Genomic DNA, 10,718 nt, shown 5'->3' with positions numbered 1-10,718 from the left:
CGTGGTACAAATTAAGCATGTACAATAGTGACCAACAGAAAAACACAGCCCAAAAACATGTAGTTTAGCTCTTTTATTATATAAGCCTTGTTGGATGAGCAAAATCAAAGGAAACTTCGGAAACCATACAGGTAGGTCTTTATGATAAGAATTAGATTAATTATAATTTGAAAAAAGTGGTTAATTGATTAGACGTATGCAAATACTAAAACAAAAATAAAAGAGTTCAATTTCACTCCTCCAACATGTCCGCCGTGACGTCACGTGAAAATACTTTATAAGTTTTTGTCAATCCTCGTTTTTATTTTGCAGGTTAAACCGAAACAAAAGAATATCAATCGGTGGCCATTTAGAAATTAGGCGTAAAAAAAAAATAATAAAGGAGGAGCAACTCACAATGGTACGTGCAGCTGACATGACAGAATGGCACTCAACTTCCTCGTAGAACTCTTTTGAGCCATCTCAGCCTTCGAAGAGGCTCCCTGTTGGTTTCTTGGGAGACGCTCATAAGTGGTGCTTTGTTTAAAGTCAAGAGAGGGGCTAAAAGGAGGTACAAATTACTTGTCTCTTAATACAACACCATTTGTCAAGAACAGCTTGTTCACCGTCAGGCAATGGGCTCCTTTGAAGGCATCTTTGAAAGAAGATGAATGCGACAAATACAACACCAAACATATTTCACTTAATTATTACTTTTCATTTTGCACTGCCTCTTTATTTCCAGCTATCCAAAACTTTACCATACCGTTATTAAAGTCGTACTATGATCAAAAAATCAGTTCCTTTTTTTCTTCTTATTTAGAAAGCGTGTTCGCTTACCACCTAACTCGCAAAATTTTGAGCTTTCATCTTTATCCAAAGGCTGTTTATTTTGAGTGTAAGTTTTGGATTTCATGGTCCGCCATTACTCACGTTCAAAACTGGCCGATTGGACCTCAGAGGGTTGGATCTAGAGAAAATGATGTCATTTACTCACTAGCTTAAAATTTCAGCGTGTAAACGCAATTTTTTTATATATGCAAAACACGGGTTGAAAAGTCTAAAAGCCCGAAACTCCCTTGCTGCATATTATTTAGGCCGCGTAGACACGCATTGCATTCTTAAACTAGTGAGTGTTTGACATCATTTTCTCCTCGACCCAGCTCTCTCAAGATTTTAAAGTTAGTAATGGCGGACCAATAAATAAGAAAATTCCAGCTAAAATAAACAGGTGTCTTTTTAAAATCAGAACTTAAAACTTCGGTGAGTTAGTGTTTAGTTAACATAGTTTTGAAATCCAAAGGAAAAACAATTTTTTTTTTGGTCGTAGTACCACTTTAAAAACTGGACTAAGGAAATTACGACAAGAATCACACGACAATGAAAGTCTCTTCCCTTTGCACCTTATCCTTCTTTGCTTCCACACAACAGTGCAATGAAAACTATCTGTAATTCATGTACTTCAGTGCGCCCAACAACTTTGGCTTGAACGTAAAGTACAGTTGGGAATACCAAGGCTTGCTAAAACTTAATGGTGTATTTTATCATCTCCTATACTTGCTAAAATAGGAGCTTTCGCAGTACACGTTTCTTCTTGCTTGAATTTCGAGGTTAAAGAGATAAATCTAGTGGTGGGGCAACTGAGGACATCATTAACAACTTTAAATTCGCAATCCAAAAGTGCCACTGAAAACGTCTGCGTCAATTTAAGGAAATCATTGTCCGAAAATGAGATTAATATTGATACAACACTGACGCTCGAATTGTAAACAAGACTTAAAACAAAATCTAACCACAGTGAGGGCGTATTATCGTTGATTATGTTATTCTCTGCTTGCACAAATCCCAAAATATACCTCTTCAACCCCCCAAAATTCTGTATAATCATTTTTTGAAATTTCTCCTGGGACATAAAGATGTCCCAAGAGAAATCGAAAACAATGCCTATGCAAACTTTCTGGGGGGTTAAAGAGGTATATTATGGGATTTGTGAAGTAGAGAATATACATATTTATTAAATTCTCAACCTCGCTCATTGCATTTCTCGTGCTCTGATTGGTTTAATCAAGCGCGATTATCAGCTCATATAGACCTTATTCATAAATGGCGGTCACATTTATAATTCTTTTGTCCATTTTTGCAAATTAGCCTACCAAGCCTTATTTTAGAGCAAGAATTCTATTCAATTCACTGTAGGGTATCGAAGCTTGGTAGGCTAATTTGCACTTCGACAAAAGAATTATAAATTTACCGCCATTTATGAACAAGGACTAGTTTGACGTTATATGGCAAATGATTGCGCTAAGCGTTGCTAAGCTAAAATTATTTTCGCGGGAAAGCGAAATTTCTCACTAAATAAAGCAAAAAAAAACGTTATTGAGGAAAGTTTTGATCAATTCCGAAGTTTAGATGTAAGCGAAAAGGTAAGAAATGTTTTTTTTGATGAGCCTGCGTCTGTCTAACCACTAGTAATTACACAACATCGTATCTTCATCACGTTTTTTCGATTTCGCTCGGATTTTCTCGCTTTTTTCGTTTGTATTCTATGCGCGCTTGTTGGATAGGAGACTGGTTGTAGCCAACGAGGCGCGTAGCGCCTCGTTGGCTATTATTTACTATCTCGTATCCAACGCGGGCTCATGAAATAATTGTTAAATGTATGTATACGTATAAATAGACAAATATTATGATTGTTTGATTCCGCTGATTATGTTGTATACGTCACGATATAAGTGGCCACTCACATGGACTGGTCCGAGTACATATATGGCTCCATAAACGAACAGTTCCTTCTTTCAATAATTCAACAATTAAAACTACATAGAGTTCTATTCCTTCGTGGTTTTGATTCAGCACGCGGCCCCACTCCCCTTCGGGGTTTCCCGGTCTTCCTTAAGGCGACTCTAATAATAGCTCAAGCTTGTTGATACGTCTATCCAACACTGATCCATTCCAGGACTGAATTTCTCTTGACCTTAAAAATCTCGATGTACAATAAGGACTTTAGCCATGGACCACTTGTTTCTGGATATACTGTTAAAACTTCCAAAGTGTCTTGAGAACAGGAGAGGAGAAATAACTTGAAAAAATAAAACAAACAGCGTGTGGATAACTTCTACCTTTCGTCTATTACCAGCACTTAAAATAGATATTCCTAATTCAATAGACATCCCTTGAAACAAATGAAAGTCAATAAATCTCATCATCATAATAAACGACTTTGGATATTCTACAAGGGAATAGACCCTTTTCGATATATTAAAATTCAGTCCTAAACAAAAGGTATCATCTAGAGGCTCTGGGGCATAAATATAAGGACTTGTATGAGTTTATTCACCAGAGCCTCGAGATGATGCCTTTTGTTTAGGACTGAATTTTAATATATCGAAAGTGGGCTATTCACTGCACAAGTTACACAGACAGCACACCACCCCACCCCATCCCCCCTTCCCTGTTTTAATGCAATTTCACACAGCAAAGCGCTGTGTAAAGTCGTTATTACAACAGACAGATGATTACAAATTCAGCTAACTTTTCCAGTCACAAGAAACAAAAACTCGAGACAAAAAACGCGAAAGTGAATAGATTTGTTTTCCCGCGATATAAACAAGAATATTTGATGTATGGTAAATTTCACCGGACCATTTGAGAATTACTGGGTGAGCCAGAAAAGAACAAGACAACTATTTTCTTTTCAGCCATTGGAACATGGAATACTACCTTTATGCTCTGATTCCAGCTGTAAGGGCTGAATAGTTGTGTTGATGGCTATCTTTTATTAAAAGATATACACACTCGTTGACAACAAATGATTAAACGCCTTACTAAGGCCATTCCAAGGCAAAATATTTTCTCTTCACTCCTTTTTTCTTCAAAATTCGTTTGGCACGAAAAATGGTCAAGTGGAAAGAGTCTAATAATGCTTCACAATGCACTAAACTCCGAAAAGGGTTGCCACTAACCTGTGACCGTGAGTCATTGAGTGTGATTCCAGGTCTCTGTCTATGTAATTAACCATTAGTGTTGCTCATTGTCCAGTACCCATTTACGCTAGCATATCCAGTTCCACCACCCTTCTTTCCCATTGTGTCATCTCTCTTGAACAGCCATTGTTGAGTGCTCCAAGGAAAGACTAAAGAAGAAGCATCAAAGAATAAGACTATGAAACACACCCAAAAAACGTGTAACAAAAGCAATGAAAGACAAGACCCATCGTTATTGGACACAAAGGGCAATGAAACTAATCCAGATTACATAAGATCAACCACTCACACCAAGAAAACCTAGCCTTATGGGTCTTCCCTTTGAGAATATTCACCTAAAAGTGGAAACAATGGTATCTGTCAACAAACGTTATACCCAGTGGTCGAGAGGTAAGGAGCATTTTGCCTGCGAACAACCTCTTCTCTTTGGTAAAGTTTGACAAATTGTGCAATGTCAAAATCCAAGTAATTATGGCGTCCCTTAGCTAAACTGCAGAATAATTATCCAGCCACTTATTCACATATGAATGTGTGTATTATTATGTGCCTTGTTCTTTAAGAACCGAGACGCAGCCGAGGGAAACAATGAGATTCGAGGGAAACAAAATGAAGTGCTTCCTGAGGGACCAGTCATTAAGTGATGTGTTATATAGCACAAAAAGAAAAACGTGCAACGGCAACAGAAACGCGGTCGTCAGTCAACATTCGCAGGTAGCAGTGCACTGTTACCCTCTTACGTCATAGATTTTGCTCTGTTGCCCGATCAGAGACTTTTGGCGGGAAACAGTTTTCTGCTAGATGTCAAATCACCTCCAAGTAACCAATGAGGGCGCGCACTGCTGGGGGAAAAATTCAGCTATATAACAACAACAGTCATTCCCATCCCTTGACTTTAAACACAACACCATTTATACGAGGAAATTGAAGCAAAGATCTCAGAACAAGCCAACAGTGAGCCTGTTCGCAGCATCATGTGACAAGGTTCGAGGGGTTTTTCGAAAAAGGCGAGTGCCACTGTGTCAGCTGCAAATGCCATGCTAAGATGCTCCTTTCAATTCATTCACGCCTAATTTCTAAATGGCGGCAATTTAAGTATCTTTTATTTGTTTTGGTTTAATCTGAGATTAAAAACGCGGTACTGAGGGAGAAATTGAGTGAAAAATATAAAAATGGTATTAGGAACGAGGCCATTTGCATTGGAAAAAAGCAGTATGAGAAATTTGGCATGTAGGCGTCCTGAGAATTATCACGCATGCAAAATACCTTATCATGTTTTATCATAAGTTCAAGAAATGGGCTACCGCCGTGGTGAGAGCACTCGCCTCCACGAATGTGGCTGGGTTCGTTTCCCAGACTCGGTGTCATATGTGGGTTGAGTTTGCTGGTTCTTTACTCTGCTCCGAGAGGTTTTTATCGGGGACTCCGGTTTTCCCCTCCAATATTTGATTTGATTTGAGTTAATTGCATTAGTGTCCTTAATTAGTGCTCTTGTGCTAAAACCATTGACACTTAAATAAACTGTACATCTTTTTTGGTTGAGCTGCTGAAAACTGCCTCACGACGCTTGCCGAGCCAGTACCATTTTGGAGGGATCCTTGGTCAGTAGCATTCTTCTTCTGTAAGCTTCAAGCAACGATGGCTATGAGAAGACCACCACCACTACTGCTACAATGATCAAGGCAATCAGAGCACCTGCAGTTTCAAAACAGCAAGCAAGAACAATAACAGATAACAGAAGTTAATATTTAATAGAATATTACAGTGCATAAACTCTCCACAGTTTGAAAACAGGCCACCCAACATCACTCAGATAATTTTTTAGCCTTTGACAGGATCAGAACCCATAAAGGCCTATAGAAGCTTTGATTTAACTAACCTTCTCATTCCCACGATCGAAACGTTGATTCTCCCAAATAGTGCCATAGAGTTCTTTGTTACGTAGTCATGGGAATTTGGTGTTATAACAAGCTCACAGCTCGTAAGCTGATAAAAATCTTCATTTCAATATATCTGTCCAAGTGACATTTCATACAAATTGTGAGGTGAATTTACATGATTTCAGTCCTGGCACTCAAAGGATTTTAATACCTCACGGACTCTCAGAGAAGCAAAGGATGACTACTGGGTTCATATTATAGTTATTTTAGTTCAATGAGAGGTATGCTTTCACGTTGCAAATGCTGGTTTCGTGAATTGCGGTACAGTTTAGGATAGCGATGTGCGGTAATACGCAATATCATATTAAAAGGTAAAAAAAGGCACGAGCCCATAGCGTGAGTGCAATTTGTAGCCTTTGAACAACTTTTACGAGACAGTGCTTATTTATTCCAAATTGCTCGAGAAAAAGCTTGTGATTACTTATTAATAATATTAATATAAAAATTCGTAATTCGTAAAAAGAGACGCACGCGTATCAGGCAGTCACAAAAATATCGCCATCTGAGGCCCTTTTTTGCGCTGAAATACCTTTCTTCTGCAGTGTGTTACCTGGAAAATGCAATTCTGTCAGCCAATTACAATGGAGAAATTCTTCCATGCATGTTATTAACAGGTAAAATTCCTTTTTGAAAAATATATATCTACCTTGCTTGCAATCTGGTCCTCCAAAAATTCAACTGCGTTCTTCTTTTTGTTCTGTATCTGTATATGGCTACTTTTAAAAACATACTTAACCTGATCTGCAAATCTTTAGTTAGATTGAAAAGTGAGACCTAAGATCTTATGACAGCTGAGATGACTAATGCTATGAATGGGATTAGACAGGCTGAGTCGCTTTGTTGCCGATTACTACAACAAATGGACTCAGGCAAAGGGAGGGGAAGGGGGGAGGGGGGAGGGGGAGATGGGCTATTTGGGCGTAATGCAACTAAATACTTGCAAGTTAATTTCTCCCAACTCGTTTGTCCAAAATTGCTACGTGCTTGTTACATTTTGAAATGTAACAACCAATGCAGTTGTTATTCGCCTTCTACTACTGTTTCAAGAATAAGCACAATGTTTGTCAACGGAAATGCAGTGATGTTTCACCATCTAAATGTTTACTGATGCAAACGGATGTATGGGGTTTCTTTCGAGGCCAAGTGCTGAAGAGAACTAGTAGAACTAGGACACCTACAGTGCCATAGACACTACCCTTACTGGCCATTTTTCAGTTCAAATTCTGAACCCTTTCCTCTACTGATAAATGGGCTCAAAAATTCTGCATCCTTTCCTTCAAAAAGTGGACAGAAATACTGAACCCTTTTCTTTAGTGTTAGATGGGATCAAGAATTCTGAACCCTTTTCTTGAACGATACAGGGTAAAAAATTCTGAACCCTTTACTCGAATGATAAAGAGTCTAAAAATCCGAACTCTTTTCATGAATGCTAAAGAGTCAGATATCATGAACTCTTTTCTTCAATGATACAGGGGCAGAAATTCTGAACCCTTTTCTAGAATGATACAGGGTCAGAAATTTTCGACCCGTTTTTTGAATGATACAGGGTCAAGAATTCTGAACCCGTTTCTTGAATGATAAAGAGTCAGAAAGTCGCAACCCTTTTCTTGAATGATACAGGATTTGGAATTCTGAACCCTTTTCTTGAATGATACAGGGTCAGGAATTCTGAACCCGTTTCTTGAATGATACAGGGTAAGAAATTGTGAACCTTTTTCTTGAATGATAAAGGTTCAAGAATTCTGAACCCCTTCTCTTAAATGATAAAGAGTCACAAATTCCCAACCCTTTTCTTGAATGAAAGGGCCTAGCCAAACGAGAAATGTTTCGCGACCAAACAACATCAAATATTGTTGGTGACCAAACATTTTACCGCTTGGCCATCTGGTTTGGCGCTGTTTGATCGTATTTAATAAAATTTGAACACCATCAAACATTCCATCAAACAACGGAAAACATTTCTTTTGTTCTCGTGTTTGATGGGCGAACATATGTTCGTTTGGACAGCCGTATCAAAAGTGTTTGCACGCGCATGCGTACCACGCTTACTTTGTCGCTTGTATCCACGTGTTTGGGACCCATAGTTATCTGCTTTTGGAGTTTGATCTCAGTTACATCAAGGATGTTTTAACCGTTCGGAAACTCGCTTCAACATCGCCATGTTTGGTCACCAACGAAAAATTGTTTGATGCTGTTTGTTCGCCAAACATTTTCCGTTTGGCCAGATACTTAAAGGGAGGAAACGACGATAGATACGACAACGACAATTCCACAAAATTATTATATCATTGATTACAAGAGAAAAAATTGTCGTCATCCACGTGAGGCACGCCTTTTAAGACACCTTTTGCTGTACTCTTCATGCCAATGACATGAAATTACCAAATTTGACGTTTAAACGACAACTTGAACTTAGAAATGTCAACCTCGTATGCTCTATTTTTACTTTGAAACCGTTCGTGTCCAATTTACGTTTAGGACACTCCGCGCAAATTGTACGACGTGAACGAGATAGAATAATCATGAAAGACTTAGGATGGTGCAAAGACACAATTTTTTGAGTATCTACTAGAGAAGACAACGTTGCCTTGTTTTCTTGTACAGAATGGTTTTTCAACTTACCTTCCAACTCAATAGTCACAGCGTCAGTAGCATGCCCATAAGTATTGTTTGCATCACAGCGGTATTCCCCAAGATCACTGACTTGAATATCAGTGATCAACCACGTCTGACTGTACTGTTTGCGTCCTTTGGGCACATGGGTCCACATCACAGATGGCGGTGGCATTCCAGAGGCATTGCAGAACAATGTGATATCATCGCCTTTTTCCACGATAATTCTCTCCACCAAGGGCACGATAACTGAAGCAACTACAAAAGGAAAAGTATATGAAGAGAATGCTGTTTCTGTTAATAGTACCGTTTCTACAGTATTAAAGGCAAATTGTTTGGGAGCTCAAAGTAAGTTTAGGGTTGTCTAAAGAAAAAAAGGCAGTGTGGCATTCCCATCTGTTTTCCTGTTAAGGTAGGGAGGGGGATGAAACAGGTGGTTAAAACACCATCTACCATCGACGAAATGGGAATACCCTATACTATTATGCTTCAAGGAGTTCGACTGGCAGTTTTTGTGCGCATGCTCCATATTTTCTCCCTCCCTCCCTCCCTCCCAAAATCGACATCTAAAGCCCTTATAACCAGGGAGAACAGTCAACTGGTGTCTTGCTCTGCTGTACTGACCCTTGCCTTGTTTTATCACAAATGGCAAACCTTACTTCATTAAAATTTAAAATTCATGGGATTGCACCAACGTCAGTATTCTCGAACAGCATTTGATTTCTAATAACAAGAATATTTGAAGACTGACATGCATCTTTGAGCTTTCAATGGATATCAGTTAACTTGTCCTCCGTCTACTTTGGGATCAATATTTTAAAATGATTGCTGGTATTCCAATCACGAACATTCTATTTTGCGATACTTACAGTTTACAACAATTGATGTATCTCTGGTGACTGATCCAACACTGTTTGAAGCAGTACACCTATAGTTACTATCATACTCTTTGCCTGAGATGGTCAAAGGCATGCTGACATTACTGTTATCAGACAGTCTGGTCCAGCGAACAATTGGTGCTGGGTTACCATCAGCTGTACAGTTGAGAGTCACTACATCGCCTTTATTCACGGTTTGACGTGCAGAAATAAGTGTAATTTCTGGCTGATCTAAATAATGAAAAAAACACATCGCAAGCAATCTATACAAACAAAAGGCAACTGTTAGCGTAAGTTTTGTCTTTTTACTTGGGCAATTTCAGGTGTAAATCTCACAAACTGATTGTGTCTTGGGTTTTATAATTAGTTGGAAAGGTATTAGAGAAATTACAGTAGTGTTAGATGATGTCATAAGGTTTGTTAATTTAAATGGTTGTCTGTGAATGAGAAAATCAACAAATTGATGTCAGTTTTTCATGCGTCTGTCCTGTTATTGATCCTGAATTGGGTCATAATATTGTCAAAGTAGCTATGGATCCACGAGGCGATAGTCGAGTGTTCTTCCAACATCCCAAGTGGTTTATCGTGCCTGTAAACCATAGAAACCTGTTGTCTATTGCTTTTATTTTTCCATGAGTTTACTGGCACAATAAAACATAGCTGATTGACCAATCAATCAATCAATCAATCAATCAATTGACCGCACGCATTGATTTGGTTATTATATAAATAGAATGTAACTGCTCGAATATTTATGTTCTTATTATTATTATTTTTTTTTTGCATCGAGCGGCATTTTTGGTTAAAGTTCCCGTTTGAGTAGTGGAGGCTTGGTCACTAATGACGTCACATTAACATCTTTCACGTTTGCATTGTATTCATCCGCGGGTTCATTAAATTCACTTATTACTGATCTTCATTTTGAAGCAGCGAGTCTGCATCAGTTGTGGTTTTTACAAGCGATTATGCTACCAGCACAATTAGCGAAAATGACTCGAATAGCTTCGAAAATTCATCTGAGGGAGACATCGAGTGCGAGGAACTGCCAGATGAACAACACAAAGTACAAGAAAGGACGTTTCGAAATATAAGTGATTCTGAAGATGAATTATACTTTGAAGAGCCTCTTGCAGACTAGGAATGACCTAATCAGTATCATTGCATTGTGAAAAAAAGAAAATCGAGGAGAGGGAATGAGAGCTGCAATACAGGCTTTCTAAAGTGGCAGAAATATTCAAAAAGAGGCGAGTATCAGTGAGTTGTAGCTATTTTTATTTTTTTCGCCCTTTCATATGATTGTCGATTCCGATAACTGAAGCCCGCCCTAC

The 10,718-nt window shown here is 38.5% G+C and overlaps 2 protein-coding genes across 2 annotated transcripts in view; both read right to left on the bottom strand.

The window, feature by feature from the left end:
• Window positions 1-870: 870 nt before the first annotated feature.
• The window catches only part of LOC138030708 (lachesin-like), a 73,488-nt gene continuing 63,640 nt past the window's right edge, over window positions 871-10,718 (bottom strand). The window contains exons 3-6 of the mRNA XM_068878587.1: window positions 8,522-8,770; window positions 5,487-5,654; window positions 3,942-4,111; window positions 871-3,058 (exon numbers count right to left, since the gene is read on the bottom strand). Of these exons, the coding sequence (XP_068734688.1) occupies window positions 5,602-5,654; window positions 8,522-8,770 (302 nt within the window). The 3' untranslated portion in view covers window positions 871-3,058; window positions 3,942-4,111; window positions 5,487-5,601. The remainder of the gene's footprint in view (window positions 3,059-3,941; window positions 4,112-5,486; window positions 5,655-8,521; window positions 8,771-10,718) is intronic.
• The window catches only part of LOC138029500 (hemicentin-1-like), a 62,570-nt gene continuing 61,204 nt past the window's right edge, over window positions 9,353-10,718 (bottom strand). The window contains exon 11 of the mRNA XM_068877220.1: window positions 9,353-9,621. Within this exon, the coding sequence (XP_068733321.1) occupies window positions 9,353-9,621 (269 nt within the window). The remainder of the gene's footprint in view (window positions 9,622-10,718) is intronic.

This window comes from Montipora capricornis, chromosome 13 (genome assembly GCF_036669925.1).
Source record: "Montipora capricornis isolate CH-2021 chromosome 13, ASM3666992v2, whole genome shotgun sequence".
Lineage (NCBI taxonomy): Eukaryota > Metazoa > Cnidaria > Anthozoa > Scleractinia > Acroporidae > Montipora > Montipora capricornis.
Note: the sequence above shows the minus strand (reverse complement) of the source record. Positions and strands in the feature narration are given on the sequence as shown.